General features: G+C 38.3%; 2 protein-coding genes across 4 annotated transcripts in view; one reads left to right on the forward strand and one right to left on the reverse strand.

The window, feature by feature from the left end:
- Positions 1-3,339: 3,339 nt before the first annotated feature.
- Positions 3,340-5,877, reverse strand: FAAP24 (FA core complex associated protein 24). The gene is made up of 4 exons (XM_068202503.1): positions 5,695-5,877; positions 4,937-5,076; positions 4,477-4,629; positions 3,340-3,823 (listed from the first exon to the last, which is right to left on the reverse strand). The coding sequence occupies exons 1-4, from the start codon at positions 5,804-5,806 to the stop codon at positions 3,581-3,583; spliced, it is 648 nt and encodes a 215-aa protein (XP_068058604.1). The 5' UTR covers positions 5,807-5,877; the 3' UTR covers positions 3,340-3,580.
- Positions 5,878-6,575: 698 nt separating this feature from the next.
- CEP89 (centrosomal protein 89) overlaps positions 6,576-25,056 on the forward strand; it is a 31,466-nt gene continuing 12,985 nt past the window's right edge. The window contains exons 1-16 of one of the 3 annotated variants that reach the window (XM_068202518.1): positions 6,576-6,793; positions 9,052-9,158; positions 10,343-10,498; positions 11,301-11,502; positions 12,759-12,864; positions 14,877-14,905; positions 16,090-16,144; positions 17,436-17,654; positions 18,042-18,184; positions 18,540-18,590; positions 19,669-19,752; positions 20,625-20,726; positions 21,875-21,986; positions 22,621-22,801; positions 23,684-23,851; positions 24,669-24,810. In XM_068202518.1, the coding sequence (XP_068058619.1) occupies positions 6,755-6,793; positions 9,052-9,158; positions 10,343-10,498; positions 11,301-11,502; positions 12,759-12,864; positions 14,877-14,905; positions 16,090-16,144; positions 17,436-17,654; positions 18,042-18,184; positions 18,540-18,590; positions 19,669-19,752; positions 20,625-20,726; positions 21,875-21,986; positions 22,621-22,801; positions 23,684-23,851; positions 24,669-24,810 (1,896 nt within the window). In that variant the 5' untranslated portion in view covers positions 6,576-6,754. The remainder of the gene's footprint in view (positions 6,794-9,051; positions 9,159-10,342; positions 10,499-11,300; positions 11,503-12,758; positions 12,865-14,876; positions 14,906-16,089; positions 16,145-17,435; positions 17,655-18,041; positions 18,185-18,539; positions 18,591-19,668; positions 19,753-20,624; positions 20,727-21,874; positions 21,987-22,620; positions 22,802-23,683; positions 23,852-24,668; positions 24,811-25,056) is intronic. The other 2 variants (XM_068202516.1, XM_068202517.1) reach the window with 2 other exon arrangements.

The following is a 25,056-nucleotide window of genomic DNA, read 5'->3' on the forward strand; positions in this document are numbered from 1 at the left end:
TGCTCCTTGCCAGGTGCAAGGAAACCCTGCAAGGCTCGGCTTGGTGCTGCAGCTCTTCCTCTACCTTCTGGATGCTTTCCCATCAATAATGGGACTTCAAACTCCAGAAGAGCAGCCTCTGTGAGGTGCATTCCCAAAGGCAAAGGTATTCTAAAGTGAAAATCAGTGCTCTAACTTGTGCCACTTTGCTTCTGAGTTTAACAAGAGGAGCATACCCACGAGCACCCGTTTTTGCAGCTCTCTGGCTCCCAACTAACTGCACACATGCCAGCTGTGCCAGAGAATGGGGATTGCTAGCTGTGATCACAAACTTGCCAGATTGTGCTTTCATGGTAATTGATTTTGTGACTCAGATTTATACTGCTCTATCTTGTCTTCAGGTTACAGTGTGTGTGACATGGAGCATTCAGTCCTTAAATGCTCAGAGGCTCTTCCTGTGAATTGTCAGTCTCTTGTGATTCTTCAGTGGCTTGTTTTGTAGGTTCTGAACCCCTCTCCATTGTTCCGTATTTGGTGGGTTGAAATGCCAGCTCTTCTGCGTGAGCCAGAAGAGAGCTTCCAGCCTGAAGCTGAACTCACTAAGTAAGCTGTGGTGACCTGCTATTAACAGGTAAGTCTTTCCCCTTGCCCCCCTCCTCCCCTTAACACTACATTATTTACATGAAACTCTCCAAGTTGACTAAACAGAGTTTGACTTTTTCTCTGCATAAAGTTTAATGGTTTGTGTAGAGTCATCAGGTGCCCTAGTACTACAATTAGCATGTCCTCAGTCCTGCTCTTCCTTTTTATCAACAACTGGCAAGCCCACAGCATTTGTGGTACTCCAATGCTGCAAACATTTACAGCAAAGGATTTTAGGCACGTCCAGGTGAAAATTCTGGATGCAGAAATAGAACAATTCCTCCTTTCTGCAACACTGTCCTTTTCTTCTTGCTTGACTTCAACACAGGTCTTTCCACCGAGGAATCTTGTTTGGAATTCCTGCTTTCCCATCTGCTGGTGCAGAACTGTTGAGCAGTGCAAGAGTTCTGCTCGGACCTCTTGTGAAGTGGCCTGTGAGGTTTGCAGCATAAATATAAAACTAGATTCTATCCGTCCTGGAATGCAATATTTGTTGGATAACAAAGCTATCATTTTTCCTTGTTTGTATTCTAAAAAGCAGCATTTTCACCATCTAGTTCCCAATGATTTTCTACTCTGGATCCAATGGCATCATTCTCAACAAGCTTTATGACTAAAATTTGGTCACAGTTCAACCACAACTGCACCTTCTCTCTGAGAAGGACAGTGTTGATGTGTGGACTGACCTATGTATCCTACTTTTCCATTTGGGTCATGTCTGTGGCCCATCAGTCCCAGAGCCCCGTGTGAATGCAGATTTGGGATTTGCAATGACTTGACCTGGAACTCTCTGCCGCTGAACTCCCTGTGGCATGGGGGTTGTGTGCTGTTTCTAAAATAGTCTTGTATCTTCTTTTTTATGGTCTCCAGGTACTAGTGAACTACAAGTCAACAACAAAAACAAAGCAGTTACAGTTCTAGGTCTACAAAAAAACTTGGCCATTTTTTAGCTGTCAGGAAGCTCCTGGGCACTTTCTGTGCAGCAGCTGTGTGGTTGCTCAAACACTAAACAATCAATGTTTTGCATATTTCTAAAAGTTAATATAGTTCCAAAGTCATGGATGATCCTGCTTATGTAAGTTATTCATCAAGAAAAGTCTTCAAGTCCTTGACAGTTATGTTACAAATATTTAGTAATTTATTCCTCTTTTTTCCCTCAGTGTTCATTGCTTGAAAATTACTTTAATGCAATGTAACAGTATCTCTTTTATTACAACCCTTTGACTTTTTCTATACTTTTACTCCTGCTTTCAGATTTTCTTTCCCTTTTGACTGCCACATACATTAGCAACTACTAACCAATGAACTGAGTTACACTAAGTTACTAACCAATTAAAATGAAAGACAATGCCTTTAGAAAACCATATAAATATGAGCTGTGAAGAATAAAGATGGGCTATTGTGCATGAAGAAATAGGTGATTCATCCATCCCTACAGTGACATGTAAAGACAGCATTACATGAACTCCCTTGGGTTTAACATATAAATCCATTTTCATGGATTTGTGGAAAGCCAGTGTTATATATCTACAACAGATTATTTGTTCAAATTTCCTTTTCCTTGAAGAGAATTCAAAAGTCTTTATAGCTCTATTACTGCATATGTAAATACAAACACCTTCATATTAACATGTACAGATATATCCTGATTATCATTATTGACAGCCAATGGAAGAGAAAAAATAATCAGATTTTATAGGCTGCCTTCTTCCCTCTAATTCCTGGCCTTTCTGGCTGAGATGCCAGACTCATGAGCACACTGTTTAATACTTTTTCAGTTAAAGATGATGCAGAGTTGTGAGAAAAGCTGGGCCTTCAATGAGGCCTGGCCTTGTACACATCTAGTAAAAATGATTTTTCTATGTTTGAAGTTTCTCAAAAGGCAGATCTTTGCCATGGAAATGCAACTCTCAGTCAGTGACTTTGTTGGGAGAAGGTGAAATAAAATGCAGCTTGTGCTGCACTTATTGCAATAAAATTGCACAATAAAAACCTGATGTACATAATACATTATGTAACATATATCAAATTACACATGCACAGGTAAATTTTTCAAAAGGGTGACCTTCTGTAATTTCTTATGCAGTCTTAACCAGTGTTAAAAATACATTTAAATTTGAAATTCTGATGGTTGCAGTTCTGAAGCTACTAACTCATAATGTCTGAAAATGTAATAGCAAGTAGGATCTTAACTTGACGTATGATTTACTGAACCTTTATGATTTATATGAATTATTAATCCTTTGCTACTTAGATGAACCGGTACAAAATTTCTCACAGATTTGAGAAATTAGTATTACTTCTATTTAGCCTGCTGTTGTACTTCTTAATTCAATCATCGTGTTTCATCAAAACTTCTCAAAGCTCCTCTAGGATTCTGAAAATCCTTGGCAGGGAGGAAGGGGCAAAATAATAAAGGCATCATTGAGTTTGTTTTGCAGATGGAAGGACTATATCCCACTTTAATAAGGATTAACTGTCCTGAATAGCGTGGAGTCAAACCTGTATTCCAGCAGGACTTTCCAAAAGAACTCAAAATAGTTGTAAATCAAAGGTGTTACTCTAAAGCAATAAATGCTACCTTTTTAAACACACGTAACATATTTCCAGTTACTGAGAAGTTACTATGCACATATTCATATGGTGTTTTTTTTTCTTCTGGAAGACCAAAGTAAGCAGGCAGATTGCTCTTCATTTTGAAACACAGATGTTGAAAAAGACAGCTTTCTTGGTTTTTATTTGTTCCAGATAGATGCAAAATACAGACTTTCCAAGGCAATTTGCACAGCTTAATCTATAGGAACGGAGCAGATGTAAAAAAAGAAGCATCAGAGTCCAGTTGCTGCTAGCCATGATTACAGAAATCAGCATTAATAGGTGATTATTAAAACCAAACTTTTATAATTCAGAAGAAAGAACCCACGTTTTGGTTTTGCCAAAAAACCACTGCACATGCACGTCAGGAATGCAAAAAAGCATAAATTTGTTGTGCTACTGTTTGTCCAAGTGCTTGCTCAAGCTCATGGATGGCTGCGTTACAGAGCCGATGGATGCTTCCAAAGCGCTGCAGTAAGAGCAGAGCTTTTGTTTTCCCAAGGCCGGGGATGCGCTGCACCGCCTGCAGCACCGCGGCTTCTGCCGGCTGAGCGCGCTGCTTGCCAAGGAAGGGGTTGGCGCCGCGATCCCTGCTCTGCTCCCGCACCTGGAGCCAAAGAGAGCTGTCAGGGACACCCAGCGCTTCTGCCAGAGCCCGGCGGCCAGGGTGGAACCTGGCTTCATCCCTACACAGCTCCGTGCAATCCCTAGGAAGCTGTAAATACAATCTCCCTCCTCCATCCCTTATCGGACAAAACCTTACTAAGAAACAATTAATAGCAACAACAATTAATAGCAACAACAAATTAATAGCAACAACAAATTAATAGCAACAACAATTAATAGCAACAACAATTAATAGCAACAACAAATAAAAACAAGTATTTTTGTCACCTTTTGGATGCAGTCAGAGAAAGGGTAACAAGAAACAATTTAAAAACAGTTTCCCTAACCTTAGAGAAAGCAAAATCTCAAGTTGATTTTGACAGTGACATCTGCCTAATGCTACCTAGTGGCACCTCATACAAGATTACGTTTTTAAAATCCAGGATCATATTCTGCAGCCTTTTTTTCTTTGTTCCCAAATGAGCCTTCTTTACACTGAACTATACTACTGTATCACTGTTGCAGAAGATTTATTTCTTACATTCAAATGATGCTGTGCTCCTTCAAGATCCTATGTATTCTCTCTGCAACGAAGTGATCATTGGGGAGATCTACCTGCTCTGCTATACATCTCATATTTTAATATAAACTTACTAGTTGAATAATAAGCTGAGACGCTTCTCCTTGATTCGCCACAGGAAGCAACACCATTCCAAGTTCGAGTACAACAAGTTTTTGTACTCCTAGGTAGTACTGATCACTGATTTGGGTTTTCTCTACTATTACAATTCCCCTAAGACTGCTGGCCTGTATTGAAAGGAAAAAGATATTAGGCAAAACCTTGTTAATGACAAGTTAATGCAATGGAACAGAGAGAAATTCTTTCAAGTATGAGCTGCCTAATAGCAAATTGGAGGAAGAATGTCAGTTGCAGCAACAGGACAGAGGTTTAATACAGCATTATCACACAGCTGCAGAATTTTTCTGTTTCCAGGTGAAAATTATTGCAAAAGGTCATCACCAATAGAATTTAAAAAAACACAAGAATAACGTTTTCAGAAGCATGGAATAAACAAGTATTAAGTGAAAACATTTCTGTTTATATAGCACTTACATTTCTAAACCTAACCAATCTTCGTTTGAATTCATCCCCTGCAACCAAATCTGCTTCAGAAATAAGTAAAATGCAAGTTCTGTTTGAAAGATGAAAGTCCACCAGTCCCAAGGCATCTTCAAAGATGAGTCTAACTTTCCCTTAGGGTGAGATTGTTAGAGGAAAAAATACAGTAGTTAAAAATATACTAACAATTATTTCACAATACAGCCTTCCTAAAGTGTCAGTAATTCTAGTGACTTGATAATGAACTTTATAAAAAGCCTTTTTTCCCTTTAAGTAAATCTATTACAAGCAATCAGAACTACTGTCTGATGTCTTTAGTAATGTAAATTAATAGCAGTTCCAATCTACAGATTTAAAAGTACTAGAGCTGCTCAGTAAACTCTGGACTTGAACAAAAATATCACACGCTTTTCTGGAGGGATCATCACAATTTAGTTTGTTGTGCCAGCAAGATGGTAGCACAGTATAGATGTAAATTCAAGGGAGCTCAGTGGAGATGCCTATCTGCAAAGCCCCACAACAGCAGATTCCGCTGCTTCCCTGCAGTGCTCTGCAGCTATGAAAACTGAGCTGATCTCACAGATACGTGCCAAACAAACGGGATCTTTCAGCCTGCTAACATAGTCCGTACCACAAACATGGGACCAGCCAGGCACAGAGTAAAGCATATTCCACCCGTTTAACCTTACTGGGCAATAGAGGGGGATGTTTTGCCTGACTTGCTTTTCCTCTTTCAATTTGTTTGTGCTTACCTTGTAGCCTTTGGGCTAGCTCTGACCCTCTCCACTTCTCATTTCCAATCACATGCCCGTAAGGGACAACTATAGATCCTGCTGTCACAGGAAAGTTTGCTTTTGTTGTCATCAGACCTCCTTTAAAATCCTCCTTCAGTAGCAGTTACACTCTAGAAAGAAATGTGGAAAAGTAGCAACACATTTTACAAACCTGTTCCAAGCTTATAAATTTTAATCATAAACTTAGGATGCAATATTCTGGAAGAGACACTACCTCCTTCCTCAAGTTTCCTTGCAGCTAAGGTGAACATATCAAAATCGGCCAGCAACTCTTCACTTTTACAGGCTGTTGTGTTGGCTTGCAAATTCCACTTTCTGCTTCACTGCTCAGTCTGAAAAACGCCCGAATTAAAACACAGATGGTGAAAAAACCCACATTGCCTTTTCCATACCTTCATCCACCCTTGCTGGGAGAAAATCTTCCTGAATCACAAAGCCAACTCCAGAGGCACCTCCGTCCCTCAGCTGGTGGAAGTCTCCAGACCAATTATTACAAGGTAGCTGCTGGGAGAGATTATTTTAGGTTTTCCAGCTTTACGCGGTGTTCTGACTATTACGAGCCTTGGGGGCTAAGGTATGCTCTAAGTACAAGCACCACAGACAGGCCGGTCCCACCGCAAACACGCACACCGAAACACATCCCGGAGCGGAGCCCCGCTCTGGGGAGCGAGGAGAGGCCCAGGGGCCGGCCCAGAGGAGCCGCCCGCAGCGGCCAGGGGCCCGCCGGACAGCGGGGCCGGGACGCGGCAGCGGGAGCTCCGCAGGCCGCGGGCGGAGGAAGAGCGGAGGAGCCGAGGGGCGGAGGAGCCGAGGAGCGGAGGGGGAGAGGAGGAGCGGAGGCGCCTCAGCCGGGGCGGTTGCTACGGCCGAGCGAGCGTGAGCAAGGCCCGCGCTGACTGGAGGAGCGCGGCCCGCAGCAAATCCGCCGTGGCCTTGTTGCCAGGCGGGTCGCGAGGGCGAAGCGTCCGGCGCGGCGAGGAAGCGGCTGTGGGGCGGTGGTTGGAGCCGTCCCGTCCCGATGGCGTTCCTGTTCAGGAGAGGCCGGAGGGGCCCCTTCGTGAGTATCGCTGTGCTGAGCGCGGGGCTCCGTTACCGTGAGCGGGGACAGCAGGACACGGGGCTCAGTGCGCGGCTGGGACGAGGGGTGGTTTCCGCGGCTGATGCCGGTGATCGCCGAGCACTTCGAAGTGAAAACCGGGGGGAAAAAATGAAGCTGAAGCCTAGACAAAGTGGTATGCGGGGGCTGGTGCGTTGCTTTCGCCCGGTCCCGGGCCTGCCCGGCTTTTCGGGAACGCCGAGCTTCCCCTGCCGCGCCCTCCGCTGCGGGAGCCCTGGGCGCGGGCCCGGGCTGGCAGCGCAGCTCGCTCGCTCCCCGCGCTGCCGGGGCGACCCTCGGAGCACCCGTTCGGTGCTGTAAAGTGAACGGATAAAAGTTCTGATCGAAGGCTCAGAGCAGCCAAAGGCTGTACGGTTGTCAGCAGCTGTGCGGGTGTTCTCTTCCAACGTGCTTGAGCTAACTGAATTTTTGTTTATTACTACCGTGAAAGTATTGATCTTCTGTTGTTGCCATACTCTTACCGTGGGATGACTTGACTTCAGCTGTGTTGCCTGGTAGTCTTAGTAGGGTCAGTCATAGTCGTGTCTGCAGTCAACAGCCTGCAGTAAACGAAATGGTGCATGCCAGACAAGCATGCAGAATTAGGGAGCAGTGCATTTGCAAGACTGAGTAAAAAGGCAGTCTTCTAATGCACCATTTAATTATTTGATTATTTGATATGTAAAACCAGAAATATTTCCCAGTTCGCATCTTCAGTCTCCAGTTGGAGAAGTGAATTAAAGAATAATTGGGAGGGAAAAGATCTGTAGCAGAAATAGCAGGAACTTAGCCTGTTTCACTCCATAGAAAAGTAACATCTACCCGAAGGTGATGGACTTTATCACGGACTTTATCACGGACTTTATCACGGACTTTATTATTATTCTGATGCCTAGAGAGAGAACAAGAGGTAATGAGCAGAAACTCAAGCACAGACAATTCAACTTAAACATAATAGTAAAATACTGTGATGTGGTTCAGCACTGGACCAGGTTGGAGGTACACAAGGCATGACTGGACAGGATGCCAAGCAACCCTCTCGTGGTTGAGCCAGCTTTGAGCAGAAACTTGAGCTAGACAATCTCAAGGTCTAGATTGTGTTCCAATCTAGGGGCTTGGAACACAAGCCCTATGAGGAACGTTTGAAGGAACTGGGGTTCTAGCCTGGAGAAGAGGAGGCTTAGAGGTGACCTTATTGCTCTCTACAACTTCCTGAAGTTCCCTTCCTGAAGGGAGGTTGTAGACAGGTGGGGGTCGGTCTCTTCCACCGGGCAGCCACTGACAGATCAAGAGGACACAGTCTCAAGCTACGTCAGGGAAGGTACAGGTTGGATATTAGGAAAAAAATTTTCACTGAAAGAATAATAAAGCACTGGAATTGTCTTCCCAGGGAGGTGGTAGAATCACCATCTCTGGATGTGTTTAAAAAAAGACTGGACATGGCACTTGGTGCTGTAGTCTAGTTGAGGTGTTAGGGCATAGGTTGGACTTGATGATCTTAGAGGTCTCTTCCAACCTCATTATTCTGTGATTCTGTGATCTCCAGAGCTCCCTTCCAACCTCAACCAGTATACAGGTTCCTCCACAGTACTTTTGTAGGAACTCTGGTCCCAGTTTTTCTGAGCTGGTATCTAATGTTATACCATTAAAAAAAAATTACTGTGCTTGCTGATGAAAAAAATGTATTGGTTTTTTTTGGTTTTTTATAATTAAGGTTGAACCTTTGACTGCAAGACTTAGTGGTGGTGTTTTTTTTCCATCTCATACTGCTATGACTGAGGATTGACAAAATGTAGAAGAAAGGGACTAATATTGTTAGTCTGAAGCAGCATTCCAATATTTTGAAAAAAGTTATTTTCTAGTCCAATTTTTCTTGTATATCTATAGGAAAAAGACGAGTAAGTTAAAATTCTGGTTTTGCAAATTGTGATATAGTGCATAGAAAACGTACATTCATTGGTCTCATGTAAATTACATTTCTAACCTTCAAGAGCAGCTGTTCATAAATATTAAATGAACTTGCCAGCTTTACAAGGTGTTCTGACTTTAAGGGGAATGAAATGCCATTTCAAGTCTTCTGTTTACATTAATTGCATGTAATTGTTCTTCCTTTTTGTATCGTTTTGCGTTGTTAGTTTCTGTGCACATTCAGTTCTGTGTTTTTTTCTCATTGTAATCCTTAAAGTCATTGTCAACTAATTTTATTTTAAATCATTTAGAAACATATAGCTCTTGGCCTGGTCCCTGCTGCTACCATAGCTCCTAAACCTGCAGTTCCCCGCACCCCTCCCCCTCGTAGTCCAAACCCTTCTCCAGAAAGGCCCAGGTATGTGTTGGGTTTTGGGATTTTTTGAATTGCTTTTTCTTTTTTAATATATTTTTTGTTGTTTCATCAGATATTGTAGCATACTAGAAAAATCTGATTAGAAGGATTGCATGTCTTTACAATATTTACAAAACTTTACATAAAAAGAATATATTTTTAAGGGGGGCAGTTTCACACTCTGAACATTTTTCCCCACTCCTAAGCATGGTAAATATTCAGAACAGTAACTGTTACAAACATGTGACTTACCTGAGTCAATTAAAGATGAATGGACTATTTACAGTTAGTGGAATTTTTAATTTGGCTGCTGCAGTAGAGTGTAGGACTGCAGCAGCACGAGTGCTGTGAGTCAGGAAATGTTATCTCATTAGAAAACATGAATTAAACCTTAGGACTTAAAAAACTGGCATGTAACATCATGCTGGATTGGAAAAATTCAACTTATTTTTCTTTTAAGTTGTAGTTTCTTACAGTTGTTATTCTATGCTTTCTCTGCATTCTGGTTGTTTTCCTTGGCCTTTTTAGTGTCTATAACATTTCTGCTTAATTCTAGCTAATTTTTTCTTCCTTTTTGGCCTCTAGTTCTTGTCGTTCATTTTACAGTTCTCAGCATTTCACTCTTTTTATCTTAGTTGCTATTTATTTTTCCTTTTCATCATACCTTTCTCCATACTCCACAGCATCACACAAATAGGCACTTCTGTTTGCTTGTCCTGTTTGCAGTGTGCCAATATTTATTAACAACTTCAGAGTCATCAGTAAAAGGCTTAGAGTAGGGAATAATTGAGACAAAACAGTGGGACATGCAAGACCTTTCCAACACAACACAAGGTAGTATTGTTATGGCTAAAGTGAATGCTAAATACTGTAAATTATTGATGCGAATTTTGGGAAAGTAGCTCAGTGTATTCCAAGATTTTCATGCATGTAATTTGGTAAAACCAGTAGATATTGCACCTTACTCTTGGATAGCTGCATTACAATACCAAGGTGTTTTGTGCTTTACTTTGGGAGGTTATAGTTTATAACCAGTCCCATGGCATTCAGTGCTATTTATGCTTATTAACTGGGAACGTTTTGCTTTGATTAAATAGCAAAGCCATTTTGCAAAGGAAAAGGTATCAAATGTGGAGCACAGAGAAAGCCTCAGTATTGCTTCATTGCTCTATTCTGTTTTCTTCCAGGTCTGCTCTAGCAGCAGCAATCCTTGCAACAACGCTAACAGGGCGCACTGTTGCTATTCCTCAGCCTCGGCAGAGATCCCTTTCTGAAAGTGATTCCACCTTCTTGGAACAGGAATGTTTTGAACCATATGCAACAGTCACAGAGCTCAGAATAGGGTAGTGTGTGCTTTCTGGTTTGATTCTTTAAATTAGGAATGGAGTCTCTCGATAATCAGTTTTGCCAAAGAGTCACAGCAAACTCCTGTTGTCACAGCTACTTACTTTTTTCTTACCATATCATAAATTCAGTCTGAAGTGTCTAACAGTCCTCATTCCATTTCTTGTAAAGTGATGTCACACACACAATCTTCAGAGAGGAAGATTTTGATTGTACAACAGTCGTAAGCAAAATCATATACTATTTCTGTCAAATTATGATCAATTTTACAGCATGTGATGAACTGAGGAATCACTTGAATTACATGTAAGATATTTCCTTTGTGCTAAAATAATTATTTCAAACTGCTGGCTGCAGTCATAACTGCAACCAGGGGGAAGTAATTGCAGCCAAGGCTGATATAGGGCTTCTGGGGGGAGGTATAGTTTCACAATTTCAATATTTAACATTTATTCTTTTTTTTTTTCCTGGTTTTGTGCCTTGCAGGCACCCTTATTTTTTTTGTTAATAAACAGGGGTTTTTTCACTTTCACCCCCTGGTATCCATTTCTCTCATTGCAGAAGAAAAGGGGGTTATTGAAGCCCTTTGTCTTTAGAGGAAATGCTCATTCCAGGGTATTTTCTCCTGAAATTTGTCTCGAAAGCAAGACAACTACATTCCTTGTTTGCAGCTAACAGAAGCTTAGATGTCTGTCTCTTTGGACTTGTGTATATTGTAAGACTGATGGTTCTGCTTTGCTAGTGTTGGTTTTTTTAGAAGAACAGACAGTGCTGAAACAGGCATTAAATTACTTTTTGCAGCTCTAACTGGAAACTTGATGGTTGTGACAGGTCTCCTCTACAGTCCCTGGAAATAACGGGCAGTTATGGTGAAGAAGAGGACATGGATACATATCTTTCAGATGCTGATAAAGAGGCAGAGTCCAGCTGTAAGAGTAATGAGAAAGGGAAAGGAAGCTTTAGCACCAATGCTATTTATGCTGTTCCCTGCAAAACTAAAAAGGTAAGATTTTTAAATGCATTAGTTCCTTTATCATGTTTTAATATATTAATGCACGTTAATATTTCAGCTGCTTTGCATTCCCTTCTTACTCTTCAGACAGGTATTCAATATTTATTTCACATGCTAATTTTTGTGATTCATTTACTCTTAACATGAGTTAGGTAGGTTTGTTGGTTGTCACAGAGTCTTTCTCTCTGGTTATTAGGAGCACACTTGTATTGTATATAATTATCATGCATAATTACATTGTGTATAATAATCATGCATAGTCTTGTAAAATGTCCAATTATTTATATTGAGCACGGTACTTACATAGTAGGTGATTTGTTAAAAGCACTGTTACATGGTGAAAGCTTAGTTAATGGTTCAGTATTGTGCTAATGAGCACAGACCTATATAGAAATGGGGAGATTCAGAATCAAACAAAATAAATTAACCTTTTCTTGAAGACCAGGGAATTTTTGTATGCTATGATTTTGGATTGTCATAGCCTGCAATGAACTTAATACTCCTAAGGCACATTTAAAGTTAAATCAGAAATGAGACAAAAATTTAACAGGAAGAAGTACCTGAGTAGGAAAAAGGCAATAAAAGATCTCTTAAAAAAATGCTTCTTCAAAAAAAACCCAGCACCAGTAAAGTAGAACCATCAGTCTTAGAATATACACCACAAATCCCAAAATGTGAAAGAATCCATAAAACACCCCAAGGTGAAGAGACAGTAGCTGGTAAGAGGAAAGAAAGGGAAGGAAAAAAAAAAAAGAGGGGGGGGTGTGAGTAGAATATGTGAAACACTGGCATGTGATCAGTGGGAAAACCAGCAAAGATAATGTTAACAGTGGTTCATTAATCCCTCACAGCAGTGATACAGCAGATAAATGGCTGATAATCAAGGTCACGTATGCCACAGCAAACAAGCAAACAGAATAATTTCATGGACTCTTGTAACCAAATAAGGTGACAGAGAATAATTGAACTAATCACTTCATACTTGCTAACTCCTGTTGGTCATTGTAAGGTTTCGATTTTATTTACATAGAGCCCTAACAGCAGCAACACAAAAAACCTCCCAAAAACCTCCCAAGAAAACAAGAGAAGAAACAAATCTTACGATTTGCTCTCTTAAAGTATTTGTGAGCAATTCTGAACGTAACTGGGACGTTAATACACCAAATGTGTCATACAGATACCAAGGTCCATGGGCTACTTTAACAGAGATCTCATGATTTAGAGAGGTTTGTCTTATTTTTACATAGGAAGAGTTTCCACCATCTCCTATTCCTAATGCTGACAAGAAAGAGGTTTCTTCCCATGAAACTGAGTGCCAGGGGGTGGTGGATAAGTCAAGTGTGCAAATAGAAGGTAAGTAAACTTACTTTAAGTCAAAATGCCATCCATTCATTTTAATACCATTTGGGAAAATTAATAAAATAAATGTAATGCTGCATTGTAGTATTTTACTCTTTTTTTAAAAGGCCAGTTAAAGAAATGCTACTAAATACTTCAGAATTTCCAATAGTTACAGAAAATTAAAAACCTGCTTAAAGAGGGAAGACTGGTCTATATTCACTGTGGAATGAACTGTCAGCCACTGTAAAATGAGGGTGTGGGGTGAAGGTTTTGTGAACTCCTGTCTTGTAAAGTGCAGTCATTCTCTACTATGTTTTTGTTGATATAGATGCCAGAAGCAGTCAGGTTTGTAATCTGGAACTTTTTGGAGTGCTACTGTGTTCAGAAAAAAAAAAGGGAAAAAGTAGAAGATGTAGAAAATAGTAATGTTCAAAAAAAAAAAAAAGCTAGAGATAGAGGAAAACAATTTTAGTCACTTGTATGAAAAAATGCTGTGTCTGAAAAACAGTAGTGAAAACTTCTTGAGTTTTTTAATAATCAAATGGCATGATAGTGTTGTTCATACCTTCTACAAAAGTTGTATCATTATTGGTGGCAGCATGTTTCTTCAGACTAGAGAAAAAAACATGATAATGAGTCTCAGGCTATCAACCTAAGCACTGAATTGTTAAGCTTCACAAATAAATTTTTTCAGTAAGTAGTTTTTGTTAGATTAGGGACATTTGTGTTGTTACTGGATCTGTCCTTAGGCTATTTTCTTTTAACAATAGAATATTGTGAACAGAAAAATTATAACAGTAGAGCAAGACCAATCTACGGGTATAGCAGTTTTCTTGCATAATTATCTTGTCTGTTATTTTCAAATCAGGAAAAAGGAAATAAGAATTAGTTTCAGAGCTGGAAAATGCAGTTTTTACAGAGGATGGTTGTAGCAATGATGAATGAAAAAACACGGACTCCCCATAGCAGTTGCAAAGGAAAATGGTTTATTGCAGAAAACCAGGCCTTTCTCTGCTGTATTCAGAGAGTAAACTCTTACTGTTTCCATTCTCATGAAATAGAACAAACATGCATTGCTGCCTGCCACTGCAGGTGTTGCTGTTCACATGTTCTTTTACACATTCACCTTTTTGATCACTCAGTGTCCATATGTACCCTTGACCAATCAGAATCCCAAAGAGGTGAGCACACACTGGTTATATGACTTGTTTTCTGTTTAGATGACTTGTTTTTTAGGTTATGTAACTTGTTTTTTGTCATCCTCTTCGCTGAGGCTTTCCCAGAGTGCTTTCTGGTGAGCTGAAGTGACAGAAATGAACAGAAGTGAGCAGAGGCCTGTCAGGCCCTTACTCTGTAAGATTTTTCTTATCTCCCAGAGATGGTAGCACTCTGTAGCTAGTGGCTAGGAAAGAGGAAGCAAAAATGAGTCAATTTGCAAAAAATTGTGTCTTTCTAAATTTTATTCATGTTGGATCCCAGCATTTTTTCAGTATTGTTTCAGTGGACTCTTATTTATTTCTGTATTTCATAGAGAACAATATTCAGAAAGAAGGTTTGCTTTGATAAAACCATTTGGGAAGTGAAGGCATTAAACTGAAAAAATGTAGACTATATACACACTGTTTCTAATCCCTCTTCTACATAGTAAGTGCTGCAGGTCTTGAAAGCTGTCAGAATTACACTTCTTTTGTTCAGAGATGCAATAGGATTTGAGTCCAGTAAAATCTGTGACAATATTTCATTTGTTCTTCATCAAATTCTAAACTTAAAACAGAAGCCAGCAATACAGCTTCATTTCTTCCATACTTGCACCTATCTAGTGTGAGGTAAAGCGGGGTCTCACATCAGTGTCCTGATACACCATGGAAGAGTTAATGGAAAATTAGTGATCTAATCTGTGGTTTGGGAAGGACTTTCTTGCATTTCTTATATGTGTGCATACATATCCTTATGAACCCTTACAGCTTATGGACTTAAAATAATTTTTGTTCTAATTGACTGAAAGATCTGTTTTTCATTAACAGAAGACCAAAATCTGGGCTTGAATTTAAAGGTAAGACTTTTTTAAAGGTTGATTTATGCATTTTAGAAAATAGAGTGTTATAAAAAGCTGATAGGTTTGCAGTCACTTAAAAGAAAACCAATTTATTGCGACTATGGAATCTTTTTCATTTGGAGTACAGAAATGGCTAATAATTCCTTTTTAAAAAATGCAACTATATAGGTAAATGGGTCATACAAAAGTTGTTGGATTTTTTTATAGTATGTCATCTGTTATTCCTCATGTGAACGAAAGAATCTGAGAATGAGAGACAACATGCTATAGCAAGAGGTAGCTCATACTGTTAATAATTCAGATTCTGAAATGACTTTACTGTACTTTTGTATAGTTTCCTATTTGAGCTGATCTGACTGGTTTCTTAAGCTTGAAAAGGAATACCCAAAAATTTAGTTTCTCAGATCAACTTGCCAGAAGATTGTTTATGAAAATGGTCGGTTCTTCCATTGTTATCATAACCTCTTTTCTACAAGTTCTTAACCACATATCTTTTTCTTTGAAATTGTTCATGAGTTTTGTCTCATTTAGTCGTTGGTGTCACTCAGTATCATCAGTGTGTTAAATTACATGACAGCACATCCTTACAAAACTTCACTGCTGTTTAAAAACATGGAGAAAGTCTCTACATCACCTTCACCTCAAGTAAATACGTTAGCATAAATGACACTGTAATTCTTTCTGGTGAAAGAACCTTCTGAAAACGTACAAATACTTCTGGGGTTTTTTTTCCAGTAAAGCAAGAACAAAGTTTTTCAACTCTGAAAAACATTTTACATTTTAATTGATTTGCTGATACCCAATTAGGGACTGACATAATTGATTAGTCCAAAGTCTTACTCTGTACAAACTAACAAGTGGGAAGAGTACCTTTCCTGTTTTGTCAAGAAGCTTTGTGTTTGAGACTTTTATGTCAGCTGTAAAAAAAACTGTTTTGAGAACGGTACATTTCTGGCTGTTAAAGATAATAGTGAGTTTCAGGTGTCCACAAGTGACTGATGGCAGTGATAATTGATGAAATGATGTCTGAATGAGTAGATGGTAAGTTGTGTATTATCAGCAGTGAAATCAACCTTCAATTTAGTTGATATAAAAGAAAATTCTTCAAAAGTTTTATTTCTTAAGTTTGTCAGCAGTAATGCTGTAAAAGCACATTATCTCATTTTTCATTTCTCTGCTAGGAGGAAAAATTAGTAGCTGAAAATCTGATACATGGCAAACCTCCACCATCCCCAGGTACTTTAGATTTTTCTGTGACTTTGCTAGACATTTTCACTTTATTAATATGCATATGTATATGAAAATCAGTTTTACTGATGCAGCACTATATCCAGAGTTTTGCAGATAATCTAGAAGTTTACTTTTGTAAGAATTGTTCAGTAACTTCTATTCAGTAACACTGAAGCTGTTCAGTGGGAAGGAATGCAAAGCTTTCATTGTATGGGTGATTAAAATTTGCAGGGATCGAGAATACTGACTAGTCCATGCAGGGCACAAACACTTCGCTTGTTGCAGTGGACATTTCAGTTTCACCTCTCCAGTCACTGATGTTTGGAAGAAAGAGGTCTGCTGACACTATCTTTTCCATTAAAAGAAGGAATGTTTTTAGTGTCTGAGAGAAAAGATGGGAACTTGCAGCCACTCCACAGCTCTCTATCCATATCCACTTTTTTTGTTGTTTCTGGTCTTACCTTTTGGGAGTCATGAGCTGACTTAGATCTTATAAAGTATGACTCATATATAATGTTAATATTAGAAAAAATGGGGTGTTATTTGCTGAAACTCCTGTTCCAGTCTGGATATCATTTAAATGATTTATTAAAGAAATATGGATATTGATCTAGCACCAATATCCACCTGTGACGGACAAAAACTCTCTAACAGTTTAAAGTTAGAAAGCGTATGTTTATTGTGGTGCTGGGCATTGTGCGGGATAGCTCCCAAATACACACCGTGCCCCTCAGGTGATTACAGAGGCCTTTTATCCATACAAGTATTGAATACCCAAAATACAAATACATATTCATCATTTTGGTACATCCCATTCCTCGCTCCGTATGCTAATCATTTCATAAGCTATTAAGCATGCGTAGTTTGTTCCTTGAAACGGGTCGGTGGTCCCTTTCATGGGGAGGGGTCCCAAAATGAGGAAGTAAATGAAGTCTTCCTCATTCTGACCTTTCTACCTTTTCAATGCAAATGTGACAAATGAACCCTTGGTAGAACTCCCATTTCTTATCTGTAGTTGGTTTAGGAACAGAAGAGGCCCACAACTGTCTTATGTTCCTAAAAGCTATTTGTCAGTTTCTATATTCCTCATTACAAACCCAGCTAACTAAACATTGTATTGACAAGCAATCAATTATTAGTTAACTACTAACTCTTAACTTCATCAAGCAAGGCCTACCCATTTATTTTAATTAATTCCTATAAAGCTTATTTCTAACTAAAATCTTAGCTCTTCTAAAATCTCTAAATTTCTTATAAAGTTTATGTTTCATAAATACCTTGTTCTGTGGCATTACAGATGTGTCTGTTCGGGCAAGGCAAGTATGGGAAAATATAAGCAAAGAAAAGTTCAGAGAACTGCAGCAAGAAAACTGGTCTCTGAACAAGGCATACCAAGCTGTGGTCCAGCAATATGAGGGAACAAAGCAGCACTTAGAAGAACAGCAATTAAAGCTGAAGACACTAGAAGAAGAAAACAAAAGACTTAGAGAAGCTACAGAGAACTCACATAGAGGAGGTGGGAGAAACATATAAGCTATTCTGTAGTTATCTTGTTTCAATTTTTCTAATTTCTTACAACCTTTTCCTCTAGCAGCAGGTTTCAAGTCATTGATTTAGACAAGTATGTATGCAGAAGTAGTTGCCAAATAGTATTTCTACATTTGTAGAATTTTCCTTTTTGTCAAACAATATGTACATGATAAAAAAAAATTACTTGTTGTTTGAAAAAGAATGGGTTTTTTGCTAGTAGTTTTTTGTGGGATTTTTCCATAGCAGTATTTTGAGAGAAGTTATTGGTTATTATTCTAGCTTATTTAATTTTTTTTTCATTGCAATTAACAAATTGTTGTGAACATTTCTTGAATTTTAATGTAACTTTCTTGTTGGATATTTGTTTTAATAGAGGAGGCAGCAGAATTACTTTCTCTCAGACAACAAGCACAAGAACTGGTAGATGAAAATGATGCTTTGAAAACGGTGGTCCATCGTTTAAATGTAGAATTAAGTCGTTATCAAACTAAATTCAGGTCGTTGTCTCAAGAAGAGGTGAGAGTCCTGGTTATCAAGGCAGTTTCTACTGAAATGTCCTGTTGTCTGTTATGTAATCTTTTGAGTTTTTATGACTGTTTTCTCCAGATTTGCTATCAAGTCTACAAATTGCACAGGCTTCTTCTGAAATTTAAAATAAGTCTTTATCATTAAGTCTAATATTAAGAATTCAGTATTATTTTGTATCACTAAGATACTGAACTTTCAGTTTTTCTGTGTGTGTGTTATATATGCAACACATGTAATGAAGACCTAAGCTTGTTTGGGGTGATAATTGTGACTGCAGTGGACAGTTGCTGGTGCTTCAAAAAGCAGGAATTAATGTCAGTATCTTTTAAAATATCTATTCTAGAATGCAAAGCTGAAAAGCTTACCCATGGAAGGACCACGACCACCATGGCTGGTAAGTCAAATAATATTTGCACTTAACTGTTCATTCCTCTCAAAGCAAAGAAGTAGAATTTCTTTACTGGAATCAAAGTATTCAGCTATTACTCTGCAGAACTATCACATACTAATAAAATATTATAAACATTTCTTTTGTTGCAGAAAAATATGTATGGCAGAACTTTGTAATGAATATGTGCAGTTCCAGTTGAATGTACAGTAAGCTACAAACTGCACAGTCACCAACTTTGAACTATTGAAAAGTATTGTTACTCTGAGAATCATAAATGCCATCTTCACTTAGAATTGTCTAGCACTTTGCTTCAAAGTATTTCAAGGTCTATTGATCTGAATTGGTAATCTTTTGCTGTTACTTTTTTATGATTATACTACAAGAAAACAGAATATTTCTGATTGTAGGAATGGTCATGGAACCAGTAGCAGCCTATGAATTTCTGACAAGGGGAAGGCAAATAGTTTGTGAAAGGGAATGCATTTGTAATATGTAAAAACAATTTCTCCTTGAAATACTAATCAGATCTTATATTTTCCTTCCTCACTGTTACTGAGAACTGTGCAGAATGGGAAAGTTCTCCTGCTCTGTCTTTTTAGCCAAAATAGCCAAAAATCACATATGTATGTATTTAGTCTTAAAGATGCAGATTTGAGAGTGTAAAAGTTCCTTTCCCACTTACTAATGAATCTGGGATAATTTTTTCTAGCAGTAGTATATGCTATAGTGTTTAACTCTTGTTTTGTATTCATTTGCATCCATATTCTGCTGTGTTACATATAGTGATAAGTTAAAGCTGCTTTTTAGAAGAAAGATGCAAGTAAAGCATGAGGTCTTTTCCTTTCCAAAGCTTGCTCCTAACTCAGTACTGTGAAGTGTTTCTGCAGCATCATTCTGCATATGATGGTCTGTGTGCTTGTGTAAGTTCTGCACTTTAGTCTGCAAGTCATACATGAAACCCCTTTAACAGCTTTCAAAGCTAATAATCTAGAGCCAAGTAGATTAATTAAATTAAAGTAAAAAATACAGATGGAATTATGGCTTGTGATTAATTTACATGTATTTATTTTTTAATTTTAAGTTAGATATGAAGTATTTGTCACCTCTTCTCTTGGCATATGAAGATAGAATAAGAGAAAAGGAAGATTTTATTCTTGAACATGAGGCAAGTTGCCATTTAGAAAAAATATACACTAAAGCAGAAATAAATGACTGAATTTTTTTAAGGGATTTGCCAATGGTGTTCTCTGCCTAAAATTTAAATTGACTTTGTTTTACTTTTCCTTGCATTATTATTGTGCTGTCTCATCCCACTTGGCTTGCTTGTTTTTGTCAGCCTGTTCACACTTAGGAGCATGCACTACACTGAGAGGCCAAGATGTGCTCTGAAAAAGGAGCAAGCCATTAACTAGTCAGTGGTAGAAAGAGTTTTTCTCATTCATGATGGAAACTCAGTGCTCTTGCACTTGTGGGTTTTGTGGTAGAAGAATGAATACTTCTAGGTATTAAAAGAATGGGTGCTCTTTGCTTTTTAGAGGAATTTTTTGCCACTGAATCTTTGAAACATAGCTATTTGTTTCAGAGTACAGCTTTCCTAGGTTTTGAAAGTAAATGTATTTCCTTCAAAAAATTCAGCCATAAAATAAGTGGGAAACAGCAAGGGTTTTTTATATTACTTTAAATTTACTGTGTTGTCTCACAATATTCAAATCCGTGTCACTCCTACTGAAAATGGATAGTATCATCCAGTAATTTCCAGAATTCAGCTTTTTAAACCTATCTTCTAAGGGTCGACAACTTGCAGAAATGTGGCACAATATCAGTATTATTTTTAATCAAATCTTACTAGATTAATGAAACAATTTAGAAATAAAATATGCACACCTGAATTAGAGATGATTGAGTAGTGAGATAATATTCTATTATGAAAAGAACTAGAAGGCACCTAAGCATGTGTACTTATAAAAATTTTTCTTGATGTAAAAATTAAAGCAAAATAATGATAAAGAATTTGATATTAAATCCTTTGTCTTCCAGGAGGATATGAAGAATTTTAAAGCACGAGTTGAAGAGTTGGTGAAGGAGAATGAAGATTTGCACGAGCAATTAAATAACTTTGTTACCCCTACAGAATGGCAAGTTACATTACTAGAAATTAATTTCAAAGTTAAAAATTGTTTTGCTTATTTCATGCAAACTTTTAAAATTACAGATCTTAAGGAAATTTTTTTTTGTGTTCAAACATTGTTTTTCTGAAGAATTAATAGCATCACAGCTGTCATGTTGGAACAAGGCTGATCTGCAATGCCTGGAATAATTTTGAAGTAAAGATTACATATGAATGTGGAGTTTTGCACTGGAAGCCCGTGTAATTCTGCCCTAGATATTGCAGGTTACATGCCTTTACAGTGTGCCAATGACATCAGCTTTCCACTGATACAAAATAGCATTGGAATGTGGCATTAGAAGAATTTGATGTTTTTGAGAAGAGAGGCAATGCAAATGAAGTTAAATGAGACAATGCATAATGAAGTTAAATAGTTGTTGGAGGTTAGGATTTTTACTTTTTTTATCCCTCAGGGAATTTTCTCCCATTTGTTGCCGAAGAGATGGCAATGATGATACTTGGGAGAAGGTGAGGCTGGGAGGAGGAGGAGGCGTGCAGCTGACTGCAGTCTCTTGGCTGGGCTAAGAGAAGGCTTTCCCTTGGGAAGGGCAGAGATCCCTCAAGATTTTGGCTGGGGCTCAGGGGCTGGGCTCAGCTCCTCCCTCTCTCAGGTCCGAGTGCACAGGGGTGGTTTTGGTGCCAGCCCTGCTGCCACTGCGGCGTCTGCATCCTGCACTGATTCTACTTACTGTGGGTGAGCTTCTGCTCACAAGGAGGTTGGAACAGGTTTTGGAACAGCATCCACTATGAGTGAACATAAAAATTCTTCCTGCACCCATGGCACAGGTAGGTAGTGCAAGGGCTCAGATGACACCTTGTCTACATGAGGAGGACTTTGGAAGAGACAGCATGCATCATAATCTTAAGTCTTTCTGCAGATTGACCCAGTGGCATAGACCTACGTTCAATGAGGCAGAAATACAGGTGTTAGTATCTGCATAGATTTGGTTACCTCAGGTCCTGATATTGCTTTCAATAAGGATTTTTAATCTGTTTTTTAAAGAGGTTCAAATAGGATTTTGTAAGTTTACACTGTTGAAAATCAGTTGTGTTTGTTCTTTGGACATAACTTAACATCTGAGTAACATTTTATTTACAAGCTAGTTATCATTGCAGGAAGCTGCTGCAAACTCAGGCCAAGCTGGTCTTGGAAGAAAATGGAGTGTTGATGGAGCAACTCAAAATTCAACAAGCTAAAGCAAAAGATAGTCACAGACAACATGTTCAAGAAGGTAAAAGTGCTTGAGTTGCTAGTCATCTGAACTACACTAAAGATGGTACTGCAGGTTTTGATTTCTATAGGGTTTTTGTTTGTTTTCTGTTGTCATTTTTTGCTTTGGTAAGCTTGGCAGCGTTTTGGTTTTGGTTGGCTGGAGGTTTTTTTGCAACTTTATCTATGCCTAAAAAGCGTCCTTGAATGTAGGTAACGTTATAGGAGATCAAATTCTGGATGTCAACTGATACTTTAAAAAAATGTCATTATCACCTATTGACACTATAAAAAATACTCCATTTTGATTTACTTCTTCTGCAAAAGTGAGGAGAACTGTTAAACAGCAATACAGTCATTTGCATAATTGAAGAGCACTTTAAACTGAATCAGAATTCTTCAGAGTAAAATGGCATTTCAGTGAGTTTTATAGCCTTGAGAAGAAGTACTCTTGAAGTTTCTGCACTTTTCCAAAACAAGTTGCTTGAAACAGCAAAAAGTCAAGCCCAAACTGTTAAAACACAAACTGACAAATGCTCTGTTACATAATGTTTTAACAACTCAGAATTAATCTATTAATGGCTTTGTTGAAGTTTCACTCCATGGTTGAATTAGTTCTGCTATACACTGTTGACTTTTTTTCCTCCTTCCAAAAGCTTCAAAGTTGACCAAACAAATAGTAGTCTTAGAAGATAAGAAAAAGAGTCAAGAGGAAGAAATAACAGAGTACCAGAAGCAGCTAGAAGCTTTGTGTTCTACATGTGAAGAGCTGAAAGCCAAAATGGATAGCAGAATAACAGAAGAGGAGCACTTGGCTGTGGTCAATGATTTAAAAAGGTATGAGTTTACATATGGTGCACATATGGAGAAACATTGGTGGCAAAGCATGCACATGACCAGAGCTGCACTCGGAGCGCTCTGTAGGTAGGAGGCCAGTAGAAACTTGTGCTGGTAATCCAGAAAGGTAACTACCAAAGCACAGAGAAAGGGAAAGAAGTATTTAAAAAATACTGTCTTAGTTTTTAGAGACATTTGAAATTACAAAATCCCAGTTCTAGAAACATTGGTAGAAGTGTTTTATCATAGAGTGAGTACCTACTGCTAATTGTACCATTTTGAACAGTAGAAAAGGAGGCACTAAAAATACCATTTTCATCACATCTCTTTGCTTCTATCAGTACTATATATAAAATGTTCTCATTGTTGCGTTCCCGTTTTTGGAACATGTCTAAAGAATCCTGAAATTCTGAACTAGAAGTTCTACGTTTCTTCAGTTGTTACAATGTGGAAATGACATGAAATATCACAACTCCAAAGTAGCTGCTGTGCAGCATAATCTACAGAGTAATGTTTCTGTGAAGACATTCTATAAATCTGTATGCTTTCAAGCCTTTGGATAGGTTACTGTTTCATGGTACAGTGCCATCCTGAGACGGCCTCAGACCTTGTATTTTGGCATTGGTAGTAATTGATTTGAAAAAAAAGAAACACGAAGGGATTACATCTGGACCACATCTTTTATAATTTAAATAAAGTGCAGTCAGAAGGAATTACTTGAATAATTTGAGATTGTAACACCTCTCTGTTGTCACCGGTGAACACTGAGCATTCTCAGTGTATCTTATTTCATAACTTCAACGTGGGTATCTTGCTGTACCTTAGCATTTTAGTGATGTAGATCTGTACATGATACCTGTTCTACACTGTTGGTTTTTGCAGCTGTTTACAGCAGGAGCAGGAGAAGAAGCGCTGTGAGGTGGAAGCTGTAGTGGGAAAGATAACATCACTGCAAACTGAAAACAAGAAACTGCTCTTAGAGAAAAATAACTTCATGGCTGACAAGAAGATCCTGGAAACTGAGATGCAGATGACTCAAAAGACAAACAGGTCCCATCACAGTCTCATTTTCTTGTACAGAAATACTTTTATTTTTAAAAACAACAGAAATATCTGTAAAAATATTGTCTAACTTCCCATAATGTGTATTTTCTACCTAGTGCAAAAAAAACCCCACGTTATCTAAACATATCTTTGTCATGTCTAGAGGCCTGGCTGTCAAGTTTTGCTAACCTTTGTCTGTTTTCATGCTCACTTTTCTGTGTTTATGTACAAATTAGGAGTACATCTTTAATTCAGTAATTAGTAGTTAGCTATAGCAATTGATTATTAGGTGTACTTATCTGAAAATAAGATGAGCAGACATACACTATATACACAGTATAAGGATAAGACTTAGACTATTAAGAATATATCTTTAATTGAGTAGTTAGTAGTTAGCTGTAGCAATTAATCATTGGGTGTACTTATCTGAAAATAAGATGAGCAGACATACACTATTTGCAGTTAGATAAGACACTATTTGCAGATCTTCTCATGCACCTGGTTGCTTAGAAAGGAGTTCACAATATTTTAAAAAGACAGTATTATTGTTCTATATCTTTAGGAATATGAGCTTGTAGCCATTGCACAAACTGTTCTTTTGAATCATTGTTACTGCTGTTATTCAGATAACATATTGTAAAGAAAAAGCAGCCCCAAAAACTGGAACATGATCCTATTGGCATTGCACATATTCTGAGCCAGTGCATTTTTAACAGTATGCATGATTGTTTGAGACTTGTACACGTTGATTTGCACGTGGGATACAAGTTTTTTAAGGCCTTTACTAATTGCCAATCCAAAGATTCTCCCTTTTCCTTTATAGACGATTAAAGAAGAAAATAGGTCTTTTGCAACTGCAGCTGGAGGAAGCAATGGAAAAAGAAGTCACAGCCCATCATTATCTAGCAAACCTTATTGGACTGGTGGAGAAGATAGCTAAGGAACGTGATCATCTGGTATTTTTGGTAATTACCTTTAAATGGGACTTCATTGGTATTTCACAGAGTCATCATGCTACTGGCACAATTTATTATTAGTCTGAATTATCAAAGAATAAAGCTGTAATTCCAGTTTAAGGATTTAGCTCTATTTAAGTAGACTTTAGCAAATAGGATAGGAGCAGCAAAAGATTTTCTAGAGGAGCAATGAAAAGCAACCACCCTTATTTCTGGAGGTAATAAAATTATGCCTTAATTCACGTGAGCATTAGG

Source organism: Anomalospiza imberbis, chromosome 12 (genome assembly GCF_031753505.1).
Source record: "Anomalospiza imberbis isolate Cuckoo-Finch-1a 21T00152 chromosome 12, ASM3175350v1, whole genome shotgun sequence".
Taxonomy (NCBI): Eukaryota; Metazoa; Chordata; class Aves; order Passeriformes; family Viduidae; genus Anomalospiza; species Anomalospiza imberbis.

Bases quoted from the DNA above. Each gene is read 5' to 3' on its own strand.
- FAAP24 (XM_068202503.1), bottom strand. From the start codon at position 5,806: ATGACAACAAAAGCAAACTTTCCTGTGACAGCAGGATCTATAGTTGTC. The intron at 4,630-4,936 runs GTAAGTGCTATA...CTTTCAATACAG, and splicing joins GATTGGTTAGGTTTAGAAAT to GCCAGCAGTCTTAGGGGAAT. The intron at 3,824-4,476 runs GTAAGTTTATAT...CTTTGGCTCCAG, and splicing joins CTCAGCTTATTATTCAACTA to GTGCGGGAGCAGAGCAGGGA.